Here is a 22971-nt window from a genome sequence, read left to right as displayed (position 1 = left end):
CTATGAATAATAAAACACGTGTCCTTTATCATAGCTACACGTATGACAAAAAAAGGGGGTGAAAATCAACGGTATTCAGTGAGGTAAACTGAATTAAATGCGCTGACAGTTCATTGCTCCTGCCAAATGAATTGCACTGAGTGGAGCGGATCACCACTCCAAGATGGCGGCCCCGCGTCTCGTCAGCGCCAGTAGGCAGTACCGCTCCATGCAGCGTACCCTTAGTACATGTCTAAAAAAAAAAAAAATCGACTTCCGGTTTGACTTCCGGTATGCCAATAAAGTTGTTGAAGCAAGATGGCGGTGTGGACGCCGCTGTCGATAAAGATGTCACCGTCAGCCTGTCTGGGCTGCACTTGGCTCCGGAGAGAGCGACCATTCCCCCAAAAGCTGCTGACAACTTGGACGGGCTTTTGTGGACGAGGTGAGACGTGTTTTGGGAGACTTTGACGAGTAGTGTTGTCGTCGCCCGCCTCGGTCGAAATTAGCCAAAGTCACGCGTGGAAAGTCTCACTTCCCATTGATTCAGTTTATAAATAATAATGATTCAGTTTATAAATAATAATGATTTAGTTTATAAATAATAATTAAAAAAAACTCGAATAGTTTCGGTCTTTTAACGGAGTAATTGACTGACTTCCGGTGCTACCCGGATATGTCTCTGCCTCACCTTTTTTATTTATATTTTTTATTTATTTATTTTTTGAATTTGATAAACCTTTATTTATAAATTTCAACATTTACAAATAGTTGAGAAATAATAATCAAAATAAGTACAAAAACAGCGCCAGGGGGTTGTAAATTTAAAGTAACTAAAATAGAAGGCAAAAAATAAATACTGTATATATATATATATATATATATATATATATGTATATATATATATATATATATATATATATATATATATATTTATACACACACACATTTTTGTATTTTTAATGAGAATGTTTGCTGCTTTATTTTATTTTATATTTATTTATTTTACTTTTATATACATTATACTTTTAAATTCAGTATTGTGATCGTTCTTTATATATAAATATATATATATATATATATATATATATATGTGTATATATATATATATATATATATATATATATACACACACACATTTTTGTATTTTTAATGAGAATGTTTACTTCTTTATTTTATTTTATATTTAATATATATATATATATATATATATATATATATATATACCTTCGAATTTACGCAACTCTCAATACTTATTTGATACCATGAGAAAAATATTTTAAATGAAGTAATGAAAAAATTTAAAAAAATAAATATATATATATATATATATAAATATATATATTTATATATATATATATATATATAAAACAAACAAAGTGCAAAGCCATAGGCTCACTCAATTTCAGTAAATAACTTAAATTTGGAACACAGCATCATCGTTTTGACAGCTTTTCGGTTGTTACAGGTAGAGAGTGTTTTAACGTCAAGTTCTAATTCTTTTTTTAAAGGCACAAAAAATGATAGTCAGTCGATCTCTAATCAATATCATTAAAATATAAACAATCCATTGTTGGATCTGATTTAAATGTTTTGCTGTCTTGCCCCCTGCAGCCCTCCTTTTACCAGGTACTTATTTTCTTAGTTTGTAAATAATAGAACAGAGGTGTTTCACTGAGGGCCACATTGCTATTATTACGCAATTATTTTATGCATTTTATCAGTTGATTTTTTTTTTAATCTAAAAGTTAAAAAAAATATGGTAAGTTGCAATAATTTCACCTCAAAATGTAGTGCATATTACTGTAAATGGAAAAACACTACTGCTGTTTTTATGGTAAAAAAAAAAAAAAAAGCAGCTCAGTTGCCCAAATTTTACTGTGTAATTTCCTTTTTTTTTTTTTTTTACTGTAAATTTTAAATTTATTATTATCATTTATAAATTTAAAAAAACCCTGCAATTTTACAGTAAAAATTTTGGCACCTGAGCTTTTTTTTGTTGTTTTTTTTTTAAACCGCAAATCAACAAGTGTAGATTTTTGGGTGTACTACTGTAAATGTCAATAAATGGCACCACAGTTTATTACAGTAAAAAAAAAAAAGTACTGTTTTTTTTCATTTAGAGGAAAATGCTGTAAAAACCACAGTAAATTTCACAATTTGACCGTGAAATCTTTTGCTACTTTTACATTGCACCATTTGATGGATAACTTGCTTTGAAATCATTATTATTAGTATGTATTTCTATTTAAAAAATGGTTTGAATGTTTGATCATAGACTTTTGCATAATTAGACAATATTTAAGTGAACATAATTTGCGATTACATGGAGTATATATATTTTTTTTCCTCCCAAAATAGAAAGAAATAATACATTTAGTAAGAAGAGTTACAGTACTTTATTGATACATATTATTTCCAGGCTTACCAGGGCCAAATAAAATGAAGTGGCGGGCCACACCTGTGTAATAGAACTGTACCAACAATGCTGTGGAAATAAAGATAACAGAAGTGACCTGGTCGCGATAGTACTGTACTGATACCACCCTCGGGCGTCAAGTCTCTTGATATTTAGATCCATCGTAAACAAAGCGGTGAAAGCGACTGACCCTGCCGTGTTCTCGTTGTTGCCGTGAAGGCTACGCCGTGGAAGCCCCACGTGAGGCGGAGACGGGCGGTGTGACTGCCGCCGGCTTCAGCGGGCCCCTGGACCACTACAGCGGGCTGATCCGGGAGGGCACCCTGCGGGAGGACGAGCACCAGAGGGCGGTGATGCTCAGACTGGACCAGCTGCACAAAACCCTGCGGGGATACAGCAACACACCCACGTCCATCTTCCAAAAAGTACAGTATACTGTACTCTGCAATTACTACATGCACTTTGTTTATGCCTCACTTTTTGTATGATTCACTTTGCCTGAGTTTTCCTGTACTGTCTTACCACTAATTACTGCGCGTGAGCAAATCTGTTTTGCATTGTGGAAAGAATATATTGATTATGGCTGAAAAAAAAAATCCCTCATGGGGCCAAAGAAAGTTGCGAGTGCCAGCACTTTGCTGAAATAAAAAGTGAGAAACGCTATTAAATTCAAGAAAGATTGAACTAAAGTAGTCTCTGCTCATCGCCGTTTTTGCCAATAAGAGATAAAGTGATGTTCAATGTTCATAAATACATTTCATTCATCATTTCATATGTATTTCACATTCATGTCAAATTATCATTAGTCTTTATAATTTGTGGGCGTTCAGAGCAACAACAAAAAATCCCTCATGGGGCCAAAGAAAGTTGCGAGTGCGAGCCCTTTGCTTAAAACAAAAAGTGAGAAACAATTGAATTCTAGAAAGACCTAAATTAAAGTAGTCTCTGCTCATCGCCATATTTTGTATTTATTTTTTTTTATATTGAGTACGGCTGCAAAAAAAAAATCCCTCATGGGGCCAAAGAAAGTTGCGAGTGCCAGCACTTTGCTGAAATAAAAAGTGAGAAACGCTATTAAATTCAAGAAAGATTGAACTAAAGTAGTCTCTGCTCATCGCCGTTTTTGCCAATAAGAGATAAAGTGATGTTCAATGTTCATAAATACATTTCATTCATCATTTCATATGTATTTCACATTCATGTCAAATTATCATTAGTCTTTATAATTTGTGGGCGTTCAGAGCAACAACAAAAAATCCCTCATGGGGCCAAAGAAAGTTGCGAGTGCGAGCCCTTTGCTTAAAACAAAAAGTGAGAAACAATTGAATTCTAGAAAGACCTAAATTAAAGTAGTCTCTGCTCATCGCCATATTTTGTATTTATTTTTTTTTATATTGAGTACGGCTGCAAAAAAAAAATCCCTCATGGGGCCAAAGAAAGTTGCGAGTGCCAGCACTTTGCTTAAAACAAAAAGTGAGAAACGCAGTTAAATTCAAGAAAGACCTAAATTAAAGTAGTCTCTGCTCATCGCCGTCTTTTTAGAAAAACATTTTATATTGAGTACAGCTGAAAAAAAAAAAATCCCTCATGGGGCCAAAGAAAGTTGCGAGTGCGAGCACTTTGCTTAAAACAAAAAGTGAGAAACACAATTGAATTAAAAAAAGACCTCAATTAAAGTAGTCTCTGCTCATCGCCGTTTTTTTTTTTTTTTTTTTTTGTATTGAGTACGGCTGCAAAAAAAAAAATCTTCATGGGGCCAAAGAAAGTTGCGAGTGCCAGCACTTTGCTTTAAATAAAACATGAGAAACGCTATAGAATTCCAGAAAGAACTGAACTAAAGTAGTCCCTGCTCATCGCCGTCTTTGCCAATAAGAGATAAAGTAATGTTCAATGTTCATAAACACATTTCATTCATCATTTATATGTATTTCACATTCATGTCAAACTATCATTAGTCTTTATAATTTGTGGGCGTTCAGAACAAAAAAAAAATCCCTCATGGGGCCAAAGAAAGTTGCGAGTGCGAGCACTTTGCTTAAAACAAAAAGTGAGAAACAATTGAATTCAAGAAAGACCTAAATTAAAGTAGTCTCTGCTCATCGCCGTCTTTAAAAAAAATAAAAAATTATATTGAGTACGGCTGCAAAAAAAAAAATCCCTCATGGGGCCAAAGAAAGTTGCGAGTGCGAGAACTTTGCTTAAAACAAAAAGTGAGAAACACAATTGAATTCAAGAAAGACCTAAATTAAAGTAGTCTCTGCTCATCGCCGTATTTTGTATTTATTTTTTTTATATTGAGTACGGCTGCAAAAAAAAAATCCCTCATGGGGCCAAAGAAAGTTGTGAGTGCCAGCACTTTGCTTAAAACAAAAAGTGAGAAACGCAGTTAAATTCAAGAAAGACCTAAATTAAAGTAGTCTCTGCTCATCGCCGTCTTTTAAAAAAAACATTTTATATTGAGTACGGCTGCAAAAAAAAAAATCCCTCATGGGGCCAAAGAAAGTTGCGAGTGCGAGCACTTTGCTTAAAACAAAAAGTGAGGAACACAATTTAATTCAAGAAAGACCTCAATTAAAGTAGTCTCTGCTCATCGCCGTCTTTTTAAAAAAACATTTTATATTGAGTACGGCTGCAAAAAAAAAATCCTTCATGGGGCCAAAGAAAGTTGCGAGTGTGAGCACTTTGCTTAAAACAAAAAGTGAGAAACACAATTGAATTCAAGAAAGACCTCAATTAAAGTAGTCTCTGCTCATCGCCGTCTTTTAAAAAAAAAAAGTTTTATGTTGAGTACAGCTGCAAAAAAAAAATCCCTCATGGGGCCAAAGAAAGTTGCGAGTGCGAGCCCTTTGCTTAAAACAAAAAGTGAGAAACACAATTGAATTCAAGAAAGACCTAAATTAAAGTAGTCTCTGCTCATCGCCGTATTTTGTATTTATTTTTTTTATATTGAGTACGGCTGCAAAAAAAAAATCCCTCATGGGGCCAAAGAAAGTTGCGAGTGCCAGCACTTTGCTTAAAACAAAAAGTGAGAAACGCAGTTAAATTCAAGAAAGACCTAAATTAAAGTAGTCTCTGCTCATCGCCGTCTTTTAAAAAAAACATTTTATATTGAGTACGGCTGCAAAAAAAAAAAATCCCTCATGGGGCCAAAGAAAGTTGCGAGTGCCAGCACTTTGCTTAAAACAAAAAGTGAGAAACACAATTGAATTCAAGAAAGACCTCAATTAAAGTAGTCTCTGCTCATCGCCGTCTTTTAAAAAAAAAAGTTTTATGTTGAGTACGGCTGCAAAAAAAAAATCCCTCATGGGGCCAAAGAAAGTTGCGAGTGCGAGCCCTTTGCTTAAAACAAAAAGTGAGAAACACAATTGAATTCAAGAAAGACCTAAATTAAAGTAGTCCCTGCTCATCGCCGTATTTTGTATTTATTTTTTTTATATTGAGTACGGCTGCAAAAAAAAAATCCCTCATGGGGCCAAAGAAAGTTGCGAGTGCCAGCACTTTGCTTAAAACAAAAAGTGAGAAACGCAGTTAAATTCAAGAAAGACCTAAATTAAAGTAGTCTCTGCTCATCGCCGTCTTTTTAAAAAAACATTTTATATTGAGTACGGCTGCAAAAAAAAAAAATCCCTCATGGGGCCAAAGAAAGTTGCGAGTGCCAGCACTTTGCTTAAAACAAAAAGTGAGAAACACAATTGAATTCAAGAAAGACCTCAATTAAAGTAGTCTCTGCTCATCGCCGTTTTTTATTTGTATTTTTTTTATATTGAGTACGGCTGCAAAAAAAAAAAATCTTCATGGGGCCAAAGAAAGTTGCGAGTGCCAGCACTTTGCTTTAAATAAACACATTTCATTCATCGTTTATATGTATTTCACATTCTTGCCAAACTATCATTAGTCTATATCATTTGTGGGCGTTCAGAGCGGATTCATTGGATTTACTTTATTTTTTATGGGAAGAATTGCTCATGTTTTGGTATAGTTCTTAGTTCTATAGTTCATATTAAATCATGACCGACTTCCAGTGAATGAGATGGATTAGATCAGGGGTTCCAAGTTTTCCACTACAGGGGGCCCCGGGGCCCACTCAAATATTATTAACACCGACTTGTTCATCTCACTCTTGATCTTTATCATATTCAATAATTATATCGAACCTACTTACAGTTTAAACCTTGTCAAATGATTTGAAAGTGTGTGTCAATCACAAAGATTATCATCAAGGCTTAGGTCAGGCTGATTACAAAATAAATATTCATTAATTATACTGTAAACGAAGGGAAAAAATAATTTCAAGTGCTAAAATAAATACATTCTAATTAATACAAATTAATATTTTTCTTAAATTTGTCAAATTTCAAGTGCTAAAATAAATACATTCTAATTAATAAAAAATAATATTTTTCTTAAATCGTCAAATTTCAAGTGCTAAAATAAATGCATTCTAATTAATAACAATAATATTTTTCTTAAATAATTCGTCAAATTTCAAGTGCTAAAATAAGTACATTCTAATTAATAACAATAAATATTTTTCTTAAATAATTAGTCAAATTTCAAGTGCTAAAATAAAAACATTCTAATTAATAAAAATTAAAAAAAATCTTAAATCGTCAAATTTCAATTGCTAGAATAAATAATTTCTGATTAATAAAAATAAATATTTTTCTTAAATCGTCAAATTTCAAGTGCTAAAATAAATACATTCTATATAATAACAATAAATATTTGTCTTAAATGATTAGTCAAATTTCAAGTGCTAAAATAAATACATTCTAATTAATAAAAATTTAAAAAAATCTTAAATCGTCAAATTTCAATTGCTAAAATAAATAAATTCTGATTAATAAAAATAAATATTTTTCTTAAATCGTCAAATTTCAAGTACTAAAATAAATACATTCTAATTAATAACAATAAATATTTTTCTTAAATAATTAGTCAAATTTCAAGTGCTACAATAAATACATTCTAATTAATAACAATAAATATTTTTCTTAAATAATTAGTCAAATTTCAAGTGCTAAAATAAATACATTCTAATTAATAACAATAAATATTTTTCTTAAATAATTCGTCAAATTTCAAGTGCTAAAATAAATACATTCTAATTAATAAAGAATAATATTTTTCTTAAATCGTCAAATTTCATGTGCTAAAATAAATACATTCTAATTAATAACAATAAATATTTTTCTTAAATAATTCGTCAAATTTCAAGTGCTAAAATAAATAAATTCTAATTAATAACAATAAATATTTTTCTTAAATAATTCAACAAATTTCAAGTGCTAAAATAAATACATTGTAATTAATAAAGAATAATATTTTTCTTAAATCTTCAAATTTCAAGTGCTAAAATAAATACATTCTGATTAATAAAAATAAATATTTTTCTTGAATCGTCAAATTTCAAGTGCTAAAATAAATACATTCTAATTAATAACAATAAATATTTTTCTTAAATAATTCGTCAAATTTCAAGTGCTAAAATAAATAAATTCTAATTAATAACAATAAATATTTTTCTTAAATAATTCAACAAATTTCAAGTGCTAAAATAAATACATTGTAATTAATAAAAATAAATATTTTTCTTAAATCGTCAAATTTCAAGTGCTAAAATAAATACATTCTAATTAATAACAATAAATATTTTTCTAAATCGTCACATTTCAAGTGCTAAAATAAATACATTCTAATTAATAACAATAAATATTTTTCTTAAATCTTCAAATTTCAATTGCTAAAATAAATACATTCTAATTAATAACAATAAATATTTTTCTAAATCGTCACATTTCAAGTGCTAAAATAAATACATTCTAATTAATAACAATAAATATTTTTCTTAAATAATTCAACAAATTTCAAGTGCTAAAATAAATACATTGTAATTAATAAAAATAAATATTTTTCTTAAATCGTCAAATTTCAAGCGCTAAAATAAATACATTCTAATTAATAACAATAAATATTTTTCTAAATCGTCACATTTCAAGTGCTAAAATAAATAAATTCTAATTAATAACAATAAATATTTTTCTTAAATCGTCAAATTTCAAGTGCTAAAATAAATAAATTCTGATTAATAAAAATAAATATTTTTCTGGAATCGTCAAATTTCAAGTGCTAAAATAAATACATTCTAGTTAATAACAATAAATATTTTTCTTAAATCGTCAAATTTCAAGTGCTAAAATAAATAAATTCTGATTAATAAAGATAAATATTTTTCTTAAATCGTCAAATTTCAAGCGCTAAAATAAATACATTCTAATTAATAACAATAAATATTTTTCTTAAATCGTCAAATTTCAAGTGCTAAAATAAATAAATTCTGATTAATAAAAATAAATATTTTTCTTGAATCGTCAAATTTCAAGTGCTAAAATAAATAAATTCTAGTTAATAATAACAATAAATATTTTTCTTAAATAATTTGTCAATAAAATTGAAGTGCCAATGAAAATATTGCGTCGCCACTTAAGTCATCATTTTTGCGCTCAAGAAACTTCTCTCTGTTTGTTTGATATTGCCATTACTGCCACAAGTGGTGGAAACGTGTATTGCAACTAGGGTTGTACGGCATACCGCTACCAGTAAAGTGCCGCTGCAATAATGAATTAAAAGGTGTACTATACCGCCTTTGAAAAAATACCACTACTTTTTTTTTGTCTAATCCTCGCCTCCATGGCGACAAATAAAGTACGTTTCTTACAAGTATCATTATCACCGCAGGACGAGGAACAGCTAAACATGCTTCACCACACACCGTAGGAGGATACAATAGCTCACCGCTAACAGCAAGCTAGCGCTCCTGAACGTAAACAAACGGGTGGATCTGCACAAATGTCGACTGTGACGATATTTTTTGTCTTTTTTGTTGTTTATAAACTCAGGAAATGCGTCCATGGGAATAAGAAAGTTATATTTTATAAGATTTTCTGTTCAAATAAAGCCAGGGATGACATTTATTTTGAAAAGTATCAAAAGTCTGGGTAAACACTAATTAAAACTAACATTTGTTGGTTGACAAACTCTACATTAGTCAATTATTTGACATATTTGTTTACTTTTCTTCTTCTTCAGTTTTTCACCAAGCCCAAACCTCCAAAGGGTTATTATATTTACGGCGACGTGGGTAAGCGATCCAGCTTCTAATCAAAAGCCCCGTCTTGTGGATTTAAGTGCGATACTGACGTGCGTGTGCATGGTGGCAGGCACGGGGAAAACCATGGTGATGGACATGTTTTATTCGCACGTGGAGACGGACAAGAAGAAGAGGGTGCACTTCCACGGCTTCATGCTGGATGTGCATAAACGTAAGTATTCTTTGCTAAACACCTGAGGCTGGCCCATAAAACCATACCAATATAAAGAACTACAAAGCGAAGAGGAAGCAGGACCTCACTCCCCTGCAGGGGCCTCTTCTTTGAACTGTTTTTACGACCTTTTCTTTGAACTGTTTCAATCCAAGGCGATGGCTGTTTACGACCCCCGTCCCTTAGAAACAGCTAGGGAAAGTCCGAATAAAAGAGGTGGCGCACAATCTTTCGCCAGAGCGCGTCGAGACACTGTGCGAGGGTACAGTGTCCAGGCGTCTCTCCTCAATTGAGCCAAATTTAATTCTGTCTCTGTTTAATTCCTTGCTTCTTGTCTTGTTTAATAAATGTCGTCAGTGTTTGACCCTGACAACATGTATTTATTTTCTCCCAAAATAGAAAGAAAGGATACGGTACTTTATTGACACATTATTTCCCGGCTTTCCAGGGCCTTGAGTTTGACACCTGTGGCATAAGGAATGTGTCAGTCGCGCCATATAAGGTCATGTTACCAAATCTACCTTTTTTTTTTTCTTTGCCTTTTGTTTTAGGAATCCATCGACTGAAGCAGAGTCTGCCTAAAAGGAAAGTGGGCAAAATGGCCAAGTCTTACGACCCCATCGCACCGGTCGCCGAGGAGATCAGCGAGGAAGCTGCCCTGCTCTGCTTTGACGAGTTCCAGGTGACAACAACGCCCGTCTGCGGTCAGGCGGTTTGTGTCTGACCTCCTTGCCGGCGCCACTCGCAGGTCACCGACATCGCCGATGCCATGATCCTCAAGCAGCTCTTTGAGAACCTCTTCCTCAACGGCGTGGTCGTCGTGGCGACGTCCAACAGGCCCCCCGGAGGTAAGGGAATGATGTCATATCCGGGGAAGGAGACCATCTTTGGTCTTGTGTGAGTACAGTCCTGGTCAAAAGTGGACATACACTTGTAAAGAACAATGTTCTAATGAATCAGAAACTGTACTCTGTTTAAAAAGTACCGGTTCCCCATAGGAGCATGTACGGCAGCGCACACACACGGAGTACTTACAAGCAGACACAGTGTGTAGACAGAAAAGGTGTAAAAAGTAACAAAAAAGGTGAAGTTATAACACTGAAACACCCTCAGGAAGAGCTGCTTTAAGACATTTTAGCTACTTCTTAATCACTAATCCTTGTCTCCATGGCGACTAATAAAGTGAGTTTCTTACAAGTAGCATTATCACTGGAGGACGAGGAATATCTAAACATGCTTCACTACACACCGTAGGAGGATACAATAGCTCACCGGCGTCACAATGTAAACAAACGCCATGGGTGGATCTACACCTGACATCCACTGTGATGATACCAAGTACAAGAGCGTATCTAGTCGATACTACTATGATTACATCGATATTTTTTATTGTCACTAAATCTTTTTTATTTTTAATTCATACTTCTAAATCACTAATCCTCGTCTCCATGGCGACAAATAGTTTCTTACAAGTATCATTATCACTGGAGGAGTAGGAATATCTAAACATGCTTCACTACACACCGTAGGAGGATACAATAGCTCACCGGCGTCACAATGTAAACAAACGCCATGGGTGGATCTACACCTGACATCCACTGTAATGATACCAAGTACAAGAGCGTGTCTAGTCGATACTATTGTGAGGTCATCAATATTTTTTATTGTCACTAAATCTTTTTTATTTTAATTCATACTTCTAAATCACTAATCCTCGTCTCCATGGCGACAAATAAAGTGAGTTTCTTACAAGTATCATTATCACTGGAGGACGAGGAATAGCTAAACATGCTTCACTACACACCGTAGGAGGATACAATAGCTCACCGGCGTCACAATGTAAACAAATGCCATGGATGGATCTACACCTGACATCCACTGTAATGACACCAAGTATCTAGTCGATACTACTATGATTACATCGATATTTTTTTAGCATGACAAAATCTTTTTTTATTTTTTTTAATTTATATTATGTTTATAAAGTCAGTAAATACGTCCCTGGACACATGAGGACTTTGAATATGACCAATGTATGATCCTGTAACTACTTGGTATCGGATCGATACCTAAATGTGTGGTATCATCCAAAACTAATGTCAAGTATCAAAGAAGAGAAGAATAAGTGATTATTACATTTGAACAGAAGTGTAGATAGAACATGTTCAAACAGAAAATAAGCAGATATTAACAGTAAATGAACAAGTAGACTAATAATAATTTTTTACAGTTTGTCCCTCATAATGTGTAGAAAATAATAGGTGTATAAATGACACAATATGTTACTGCAGACTAATTAGGAGTCTGTTTGTTTACTTACTACTAAAAGACAAGTTGTCTAGTATGTTGACTATTTAATTGAAGGACTAAATGACAATAATAAACATATGTTTACTGTACACTAACATTTGTTGTTACAATAAAGACAATAATGACATTTTGTGGTCCCCTTTATTTAGAAAAGTATCGAAAGGAATTTGGGGAAAACCGGGAATTGTTCAAGTTCCTAAACCGACTTGGTTTTTTGTCCTGATTAAGAGGAATGTTTTGACAGTGGAACGCTTGAAATGGGTTGAAAAATGTGAAAGGAGTCATCGCACTAAAAAAGACCGGAAATAGGGTTAGAAGAAAAAAAAACAGGAAATCCTGGAAATTTGTTGAATGTGGAAAAATGATAGTTTGAATTTCCAGGATTATTTGAGTGTGTTGAAGGTGGAATGGTTTGAATCGGTTGAAAAATGTGGAAGTTTGGAAAAATGAATAATTCATTTTGAATGGGGGTAAATAGTTCTAAAAACTGGGGATGCTAGGAAATCCGGGAATTTTTATTTTGATTGTTGAAGTAGAGCACACAATTCCTGAACAGGCTGAATATTTTCAGGGTTTCCCACACATTCATTTATTCGTGGCGGCCCGCCACGAAAGAATTACATCCGCCACAAATTTAAAAATTTTTTTTTTTTTTTTTTGTCCTGTCCAGCTTCTCAGGCAAATCATATAGTTGATGTAGATGCCCGTATCGGCTGTTCAGATTTACTTTACAAAAGAGAAGTGTAGGATACTTCTCTTGTTGCCTTATTTGTATTTGACCACTACTGTTTTCTGTTTATTTGTTACTGACTGTGGCAGGACACCTCTGCCTCTGTTTCACTTTATGTTGCTGGTAAATAATATGGTTGTAGTAGTAGGCTAAAGTTACATTATTTAGTATGCACTAATTAAAGGGGCAGAGCTTTAAGAGACATTTTAGCTTTTATATTTTTATAAGATATATTTTTTGTAAGAAGCACAATTAATAAATATATTTCAGTGAATAACTTATTGTTCAAATCTGTATATAAATATGTAAATAAAGTGTTGTAATTATATTGTAAAATGGATGGATGGATGGACGTTTAAAACAAAACTGTTATTATTAATTAGTAAGTATACATTTTTTGAGCCTTTTTAGAGAAAATCATATCATTGTAGTAAATTATGCAAATTACTCGATGATGTCATGGTGACCACGCCCATAGCCACGCCCCCACCGCCACAGGTATCTTGGCAGTTTATGGGAAACACTGTACTTGTTTTTCAGACTTGTATAAAAATGGGCTGCAGAGGGTCAACTTTGTGCCTTTTATTGCCGTATTGCAGGTAACAAAAACACAATATATTTTTCCTTAAGCCAGCAAATTGACTTTTAAAAAAATTAACAACACACATTTCTCTTCCTTGCGTGCAGAAATATTGCCAAACTCTTCGTCTGGACTCGGGCATCGACTACCGCAGGAGGAACACACCCTTGGCGGGGAAACTTTACTTCCTGTAAGCCGTCCTGACCTTACGTTGACTGTGCTGACGTCTGCAATGATGGTGTTGTGTGTGTGTGTCTGCAATGATGGTGTTGTGTGTGTGTGTCTGCAATGATGGTGTTGTGTGTGTGTGTGTCTGCAATGATGGTGTTGTGTGTGTCTGTCTGCAATGATGGTGTTGTGTGTGTGTGTCTGCAATGATGGTGTTGTGTGTGTGTGTCTGCAATGATGGTGTTGTGTGTGTGTGTCTGCAATGATGGTGTTGTGTGTGTGTGTGTCTGCAATGATGGTGTTGTGTGTGTCTGTCTGCAATGATGGTGTTGTGTGTGTGCGTCTGCAATGATGGTGTTGTGTGTGTGTGTCTGCAATGATGGTGTTGTGTGTGTGTGTCTGCAATGATGGTGTTGTGTGTGTGTGTCTGCAATGATGGTGTTGTGTGTGTGTGTGTCTGCAATGATGGTGTTGTGTGTGTGTGTGTGTCTGCAATGATGGTGTTGTGTGTGTGTGTCTGCAATGATGGTGTTGTGTGTGTGTGTCTGCAATGATGGTGTTGTGTGTGTGTGTGTCTGCAATGATGGTGTTGTGTGTGTCTGTCTGCAATGATGGTGTTGTGTGTGTGCGTCTGCAATGATGGTGTTGTGTGTGTGTGTCTGCAATGATGGTGTTGTGTGTGTGTGTGTCTGCAATGATGGTGTTGTGTGTGTGTGTCTGCAATGATGGTGTTGTGTGTGTGTGTCTGCAATGATGGTGTTGTGTGTGTCTGCAATGATGGTGTTGTGTGTGTGTGTGTCTGCAATGATGGTGTTGTGTGTGTGTGTCTGCAATGATGGTGTTGTGTGTGTGTGTCTGCAATGATGGTGTTGTGTGTGTGTGTGTCTGCAATGATGGTGTTGTGTGTGTGTGTCTGCAATGATGGTGTTGTGTGTGTGTGTCTGCAATGATGGTGTTGTGTGTGTCTGCAATGATGGTGTTGTGTGTGTGTGTGTCTGCAATGATGGTGTTGTGTGTGTGTGTCTGCAATGATGGTGTTGTGTGTGTGTGTCTGCAATGATGGTGTTGTGTGTGTGTGTGTCTGCAATGATGGTGTTGTGTGTGTGTGTCTGCAATGATGGTGTTGTGTGTGTGTGTCTGCAATGATGGTGTTGTGTGTGTGTGTCTGCAATGATGGTGTTGTGTGTGTGTGTCTGCAATGATGGTGTTGTGTGTGTGTGTGTCTGCAATGATGGTGTTGTGTGTGTGTGTCTGCAATGATGGTGTTGTGTGTGTGTGTCTGCAATGATGGTGTTGTGTGTGTGTGTGTGTCTGCAATGATGGTGTTGTGTGTGTGTGTCTGCAATGATGGTGTTGTGTGTGTGTGTCTGCAATGATGGTGTTGTGTGTGTGTGTCTGCAATGATGGTGTTGTGTGTGTGTGTCTGCAATGATGGTGTTGTGTGTGTGTGTCTGCAATGATGGTGTTGTGTGTGTGTGTCTGCAATGATGGTGTTGTGTGTGTGTGTCTGCAATGATGGTGTTGTGTGTGTGTGTCTGCAATGATGGTGTTGTGTGTGTGTGTCTGCAATGATGGTGTTGTGTGTGTGTGTGTGTGTGTCTGCAATGATGGTGTTGTGTGTGTGTGTCTGCAATGATGGTGTTGTGTGTGTGTGTCTGCAATGATGGTGTTGTGTGTGTGTGTCTGCAATGATGGTGTTGTGTGTGTGTGTCTGCAATGATGGTGTTGTGTGTGTGTGTCTGCAATGATGGTGTTGTGTGTGTGTGTGTGTGTGTCTGCAATGATGGTGTTGTGTGTGTGTGTCTGCAATGATGGTGTTGTGTGTGTGTGTCTGCAATGATGGTGTTGTGTGTGTGTGTCTGCAATGATGGTGTTGTGTGTGTGTGTCTGCAATGATGGTGTTGTGTGTGTGTGTCTGCAATGATGGTGTTGTGTGTGTGTGTCTGCAATGATGGTGTTGTGTGTGTGTGTCTGCAATGATGGTGTTGTGTGTGTGTGTGTGTCTGCAATGATGGTGTTGTGTGTGTGTGTCTGCAATGATGGTGTTGTGTGTGTGTGTGTCTGCAATGATGGTGTTGTGTGTGTGTGTCTGCAATGATGGTGTTGTGTGTGTGTGTGTGTGTGTCTGCAATGATGGTGTTGTGTGTGTGTGTCTGCAATGATGGTGTTGTGTGTGTGTGTCTGCAATGATGGTGTTGTGTGTGTGTGTGTCTGCAATGATGGTGTTGTGTGTGTGTGTGTGTGTGTCTGCAATGATGGTGTTGTGTGTGTGTGTCTGCAATGATGGTGTTGTGTGTGTGTGTCTGCAATGATGGTGTTGTGTGTGTGTGTGTCTGCAATGATGGTGTTGTGTGTGTGTGTCTGCAATGATGGTGTTGTGTGTGTGTGTCTGCAATGATGGTGTTGTGTGTGTGTGTCTGCAATGATGGTGTTGTGTGTCTGCAATGATGGTGTTGTGTGTGTGTGTGTCTGCAATGATGGTGTTGTGTGTGTGTCTGCAACGATGATGTTGTGTGTGTGTCTGCAACGATGATGTTGTGTGTGTGTGTCTGCAATGATGGTGTTGTGTGTGTCTGCAATGATGGTGTTGTGTGTGTGTGTCTGCAATGATGGTGTGTGTCTGCAATGATGGTGTGTGTCTGCAATGATGGTGTTGTGTGTGTGTCTGCAACGATGGTGTTGTGTGTGTCTGCAATGATGGTGTTGTGTGTGTCTGCAATGATGGTGTTGTGTGTGTGTCTGCAATGATGGTGTTGTGTGCGTCTGCAATGATGGTGTTGTGTGTGTCTGCAATGATGGTGTTGTGTGTGTCTGCAACGATGGTGTCGTGTGTGTGTGTCTGCAATGATGGTGTTGTGTGTGTCTGCAATGATGGTGTTGTGTGTGTGTCTGCAATGATGGTGTTGTGTGTGTGTCTGCAATGATGGTGTTGTGTGCGTCTGCAATGATGGTGTTGTGTGTGTCTGCAATGATGGTGTTGTGTGTGTCTGCAACGATGGTGTCGTGTGTGCCTGCAACGATGGTGTTGTGTGTGCCTGCAACGATGGTGTTGTGTGTGCCTGCAACGATGGTGTCGTGTGTGCCTGCAACGATGGTGTTGTGTGTGTGTGTCTGCAACGATGGTGTCGTGTGTGTCTGCAACGATGGTGTCGTGTGTGTCTGCAACGATGGTGTCGTGTGTGTCTGCAACGATGGTGTCGTGTGTGTCTGCAACGATGGTGTTGTGTGTGTGTCTGCAACAATGGTGTTGTGTGTGTCTGCAACGATGGTGTTGTGTGTGTGTGTCTGCAACGATGGTGTTGTGTGTGTGTCTGCAACGATGGTGTTGTGTGTGTGTGTCTGCAACGATGGTGTTGTGTGTGTGTCTGCAACGATGGTGTTGTGTGTGTCTGCAACGATGGTGTTGTGTGTGTGTCTGCAACGATGGTGTTGTGTGTGTGTCTGCAACGATGGTGTTGTGTGTGTGTCTGCAATGATGGTGTTGTGTGGCCCGCAGATCCAGCGAGGCCGACGCAGAAGCCACGCTGGATGAAATGTTTGAGCGACTGGCCTTCAAGCAGAACGACGGTAAGTCGAGCGTACGACGGTGTTGTGTGTGTGTGTCTGCAATGATGGTGTTGTGTGTACTGCGACCTCACCTGTCCATCACCTCCACAGTGACGCGACCCAGAGTCCTCGACGTCCACAACAGGAAAGTGCGTCTGAGCAAAGCATGCGGCACCATCGCAGACTGCAGCTTTGAGGAGCTCTGCGACAGAGTGAGACTAATCACATGTTCATGCACATCTTATAAAAGCAGGGAAGTTGTCACGTTGTGTAAATGGTAAATAAAAAGAGAATACAACAAATCCTTTTCAACTTATATTCAATTAAATAGACTGCAAAGACAAGATATTTAACATTCGAAATGGTTATTTTTTGCAAATATTAGCTCATTTGGAATTTGATGCCTGCGACGTGTTTCAAAAAAGCTGGCACAAGTGGCAAAAAAGAGTCAGAAAGGTGAGGAATGCTCATCAAAGACTTATTTGGAACATCCCACAGGTGAACAGGCTAATTGGGAACAGGTGGGTGCCATGATTGGGTATAAAAGCAGCTTCCATGAAATGCTCAGTCGTTCACCAACAAGGACGGGGGCGAGGGTCACCACTTTGTCAACAAATGCCTGAGCAAATTGTTGAAGAACAACATTTCTCAACAAGGAATTTAGGGATTTCACCATCTACGCTCCGTAATATCATCAAAAGGTTCAGAGAATGTGGAGAAATCACTGCACGTAAGTCATGATATTACACACCTCGGATCCCTCAGGCATCAAAAACCCACATCAGTGTGTAAAGGATATCACCACATGAGTTCAGGAACACTTCCAAAAAACCACTGTCAGCAATGACAGTCGGTCGCTACATCTGTAAGTGCAAGTTAAAACATGAAACAAATACCTCTATGTAGGTCTCACTTAGACCTACTTTTCATTCATTAATTTTTTCCGGCAAAAATCAACAGGAAGTTGGCAATTTCCCCTTCAAGACAAAAAAAATGACGAAAAACACTTCATTTTTGCCTCTTTGAGCTGTAATTTGACCCCCTTAAAATACTTCAAAACTCATTATGCAAAGCCACAGCCATTTATCAACAACACCCGGAAAACGCCGTCGGCTTCGCCGGGCCCGAGCTCACCTAAGATGGACTGATGCAAAGTGGGAAAGTGTTCTGTGGTCTGACGAGTCCACATTTTTGGAAACTGTGGACGACCAAAGAGGAAAAAGAACCATCCGGACTGTTCTAGGGTGAAAGTGTCGTAGAATTTCTGACCTTTTGACCTATATTTCGTGTCTTTTAAGAATGTCCGCTCATTTTTCAATTCTCTTGTATTTTGTGCCATTGAATGGACCGGGTGTGGGACAAAAGTGAATATTAAGTCGTGCCAACCTGTCTACAGAATGTGTTGACTGTCTAAAGGATTCCAGTTGTTATGGAACAGATAGGAAAAACAACAAGACATTGACGCACTCGATAAGGAACAATGACGCACAAGAGACATATAAAAAATGGCAGAAGACCGGAACTCGACAGTGATTTTGGTTTGTGTGTGTCTTGTTTGCTCCGGAGTAACACGTGGTCTGTCTGCACGGCCAACCTGCACTTCTGATAATGGGTAAATACATTTGTTGTACTAAACTACTTTTGTTGCCTGTTTAAGCTTCGGACAATCCACTACAAAAGTGTAAAAGCCAGCATATGTGATGGTATGGGGGTGTATTAGTGGCCGAGGCATGGGTAACTTACACATCTGTGAAGGCACCATTAATGCTGAAAAGGTACATACAGCTTTTGGAGCAACATATGTTGTTACCATGGACGCCCCTGCTTATTTCAGCAAGACAATGCCAAGGCAGGTGTTACAACAGCGTGGCTTCACTGGAAAAGAGTGCGGGTACTAGACTGGCCTGCCTGTAGTCCAGACATTGTGCATTATGAAGGCTAAAATATGAGAAGGGAGACTGTTGAACAACTTAAGCTGTACATCAAGCAAGAATGGGAAATAAATCCACTTCAAAAATGTGTCTCCTCACTTCCCAAACCTTTACTGGGTGTTGTTAAAAGGAAAGGCCATGTAACACACTGGTAAACATGCCCTTTCCCACCTACTTTGGCACGTGTTGCAGCCATGAAATTCCAAGTTAATGATTATTTGCAAACAAAAAAAAGAAGTTTATGAGTTTGAACATGAAATATGTTGTCTTTGTAGCATATTCAACTGAATATGGCTTGAAAAGGATCTGCCAATCATTGTATTCTGTTTATATTTACATCTAACACCATTTCCCAACTCATATGGAAACGGGGTTTGTACATAGCTACTGTGTGTGTGTGTGTGTGAAAGATGCAGTCATGTAATGCGTGTTCCAGCCTCTAGGGGCCAGCGACTACCTGGAGATGTCGCGTGTGTTCGACACCGTCTTCATCCGCCACGTTCCTCTCCTGACGCTCAACAAGAAGACTCAAGCCAGGCGACTCATCACGCTGGTGGACGCTTTCTACGACCACAAGGTAATCCTCATCATCCTCATCATCCATTTCTTTCTTTTTTTGACTCTGACCTTCTGTGCGGTCCAGGTGCGTGTGGTCCTGCTGGCCCAGCACCCGCTGGAGGAGCTCTTTGTCCACGACGGGGACCACCACCACGACGAGAGCCACATCCTCATGGACGACCTGGGACTGAAACGAGTAAGAGATCGATAATAATACAGAGACAAGGTACACCAGGCCTACCGTCAAGCATGGTGGTGGTAGTAGTCCATGTTTTGTGCCTGTCACAGGAAGAAGCCAGCAGTTTGTCCATCTTCAGCGGAGAAGAGGAGATGTTTGCCTTCCAGAGAACTGTATCCAGACTGACGGAGATGCAGACGGAGGAGTACTGGCTGCAGGGCGACCGCAGCGGCAGGTCCTAACGTCGTACGCTACTCACGTAACAATACCGGATGTTGTACACAAAAGTATTTATTGCAATATATCATGACGGACTTTGCACTTTACATGGACGATCGGACCTTTTGGCACTGAGGTCCAACTCCCGTTTAATTCTAGAAGACATTTTACATGCAAATAACCAGCATATATATATATAAATAGTATAAATATACAAAAGCAGTGAAGTTGTCACGTTGTGTAATAATGGTCAATAAAAGGAGAATACAACAAATCCTTTTCAACTTATATTCAATTGAATAGACTGCAAAGACAATATATTTAACGTTCCATTATTTATGCAAATAATCCACTTAGAATTTAATGGCTGCAAAAAAGGCATTTTGACCACTGTGTTACATGGCCTTTCCTTTTAACAACACTCAGTAAACTGGGGAAGTGAGGAGACACATTTTTGAAGTGGAATTCTTTCCCATTCTTGCTTGATGTACAGCTTAAGTTGTTCAACAGGCTGTTGTAACACGTGGCTCGGCATCGTCTCGCTGAAATAAGCAGGGGCGACCACGATGACGTTGCTTGGATGGCAACATATGTTGCGCCAAAAGCTGTATGTACCTTTCAGCATTAATGGCGCCTTCACAGATGTGTTAGTTACCCATGTCTTGGGCACTAATACACCCCCATACCATCACACATGCTGCCTTTTGAACTTTGACCCTAGCACAGTCCGGATGATTCTTTTCCTCTTTGGAAAACTGCGTCCACAGTTTCCAAAAACAATTTGAAATGTGGACTCGTCAGACCACAGAACACTTTTCCACTTTGCATCAGTCCATTTCAGATGAGCTTGGGCCCCGGGTGTTGTTGATAAATGGCTGTGGCTTTGCATAGTACAGTTTTAACTTGCACTTACAGATGTAGCGACCGACTGTAGCTACTGACAGCGGTTTTCTGGAGTGTTCCCGAGCCCATGTGGTGATATCCTTTACACACTGATGCGGCTTTTTGATGCAGTACCGCCTGAGGGATCGAATGTCCGTAATATCATGGCTTACGTGCAGTGATTTCTCCAGATTCTCTGAACCTTTTGATGATATTACGGAGCGTAGATGGTTGAAATCCCTAAATTCCTTGTTGAGAAATGTTGTTCTTAAACAATTTGCTCGGGCATTTGTTGACAAAGTGGTGACCCTCGCCCCCGTCCTTGTTTGTGAACGACTGAGCATTTCACGGAAGCTGCTTTTATACCCAATCATGGCACCCACCTGTTCCCAATTAGCCTGTTCACCTGTGGGATGTTCCAAATAAGACTTTGATGAGCATTCCTCAACTTTCTCACTCTTTTTTGCCACTTGTGCCAGCTTTTTTGAAACACGTCACAGGCATCCAATTCCAAATGAGCTAATATTTGCAAAAAATAAAAAAGTTTTCAAATTTGAACGTTAAATATCTTGTCTTATAATAATCATTGTGTTCTCTCTTTAACCAGCTCGGCGGTCTAGTGGTTAGAGTGTCCGCCCTGAGATGGGTAGGTCGTGAGTTCAAATCCCCCAAAGACTATAAAAATGGGAGCCATCACCTCCCTGCTTGGCACTCAGCATCAAGGGGTTGGAATTGGGGGTTAAAACACCAAAAATGATTAGCGGGCGTGACCACCGCTGCTGCTCACTGCTCCCCTCACCTCCCAGGGGTCAAATGCAGAGGTTAATTCCACCACACCTAGTGTGTGTGTGTGTGTGTGTGACAATCATTGCTACTTTAACTTTTTTTGAGCATTTACACAACGGTTTTGAGTTTTGTACTTTTTTTTTTTTTTTTTTACACTTTTTTCACTTCTGGTGATTAATGGAACAAAATGTTGTTTTTTTTGTCTGCAAAATGTTTCATATTGTCGCCCTAAATTCGGGGTACACCAACCAGGCTGCCATACGTGGGATTATAAAGTCATTAAAAGGTAAAAATGTGATGGAATTCATCTGACCTCATGTATGTTTGTATTCGCAGGACCCCAGCTAGCAGAGTGCTACCATGGCAGAGTAGCGCACTGCTAAGTTTTAAAATGGCGTTCACGCTAATACCTTTTTTTTTTATTGTGATGATTTCCACTGACAATCTTTTTACACAAAACGACTCACTAAAAATATTTAGCGCCTAAAAACAGATAAAATATCGGCAAGCTAAAAGTAGCGGCTAACGGTTTACATTCGGGTGTGTGCCCGTTGTACGATTGTCAACTTTGATTCACCTTCAAAACATAAAGACTATTATTTTGCCTGTTAATATTTCACATCTAAAACCTGCAGACCATCTTAAGTCATTAAAAACAGGCTAAAATTAGTTGCTAGCATTAGCTATCTTTAAAAATATTATATATATAAGTTAGTTTTACAAATGTGTTTCACTTGAACTATTATTGTAATGACTGACAATCATGTTACTAATTAAAACTCACTGAATATTTTAGTGCCTTTTTAAAAAATATAAACACAAATTGACAAGCTAAAATTAGCTGCTAACAGCTCGTTATGGTTTTACATTCGGGCGTGTGCGAGTTTACATTAGCTCGCTTCACCTAAAGACAAACTGAATTAGCATTTTAGCGGTTAATGTTTCATTGTTTGAAACACACAAATCATCTTATTTTTAGTAACAAATTAGCAGGCTAACATTAGCAGCTAACAGCTAGTTCTTCTTGTTTACATTCGGGTGTGTGCCAGTTGTACAATTGTCAACTTTGATTCACCTTCAAAAAAACAAAGACTATTATTTTGCCAGTTAATGTTTCACAAATAAAACCTGCAGACCATCTTAAGTCATTAAAAAAAGGCTAAAATGAGTTGCTAACATTAGCTATCTTTTAAATATTTAATATAAGTTAGTTTTACAAATGTGTTTCACTTGAACTATTATTGTAATGACTGACAATCATGTTACTAATTAAACTCACTGAATATTTTAGTGCCTAAAAACAATAAACACAAATTGACAAGTAGATTCTTGCTCATCTGCGCTGACTGGAAATTTGAGCAGA

At 37.4% G+C, this 22971-nt stretch overlaps 1 protein-coding gene across 2 annotated transcripts; it reads left to right on the top strand.

Moving 5' to 3' along the window:
• The first annotated feature begins 283 nt into the window (after window positions 1-283).
• Window positions 284-21904, top strand: LOC133645860 (AFG1-like ATPase). 2 transcript variants are annotated; one of them, XM_062040776.1, is made up of 13 exons: window positions 284-424; window positions 2618-2823; window positions 9488-9539; window positions 9619-9720; window positions 10272-10402; window positions 10469-10568; window positions 13301-13359; window positions 13448-13530; window positions 17005-17075; window positions 17166-17266; window positions 19422-19562; window positions 19629-19739; window positions 19832-21904. In XM_062040776.1, exons 1-13 carry the CDS (start codon window positions 298-300, stop codon window positions 19961-19963), a joined length of 1416 nt encoding a protein of 471 aa, XP_061896760.1. In that variant the 5' UTR covers window positions 284-297; the 3' UTR covers window positions 19964-21904. The 2 variants fall into 2 exon arrangements, with proteins under 2 accessions (XP_061896760.1, XP_061896761.1); XM_062040777.1 differs by having other exon boundaries at window positions 19629-19769; window positions 19832-19936.
• Window positions 21905-22971: the final 1067 nt, after the last annotated feature.

The sequence above is a fragment of the Entelurus aequoreus genome, linkage group LG03 (genome assembly GCF_033978785.1).
Source record: "Entelurus aequoreus isolate RoL-2023_Sb linkage group LG03, RoL_Eaeq_v1.1, whole genome shotgun sequence".
Lineage (NCBI taxonomy): Eukaryota > Metazoa > Chordata > Actinopteri > Syngnathiformes > Syngnathidae > Entelurus > Entelurus aequoreus.
This window is presented reverse-complemented; position numbering and strand designations above follow the sequence as displayed.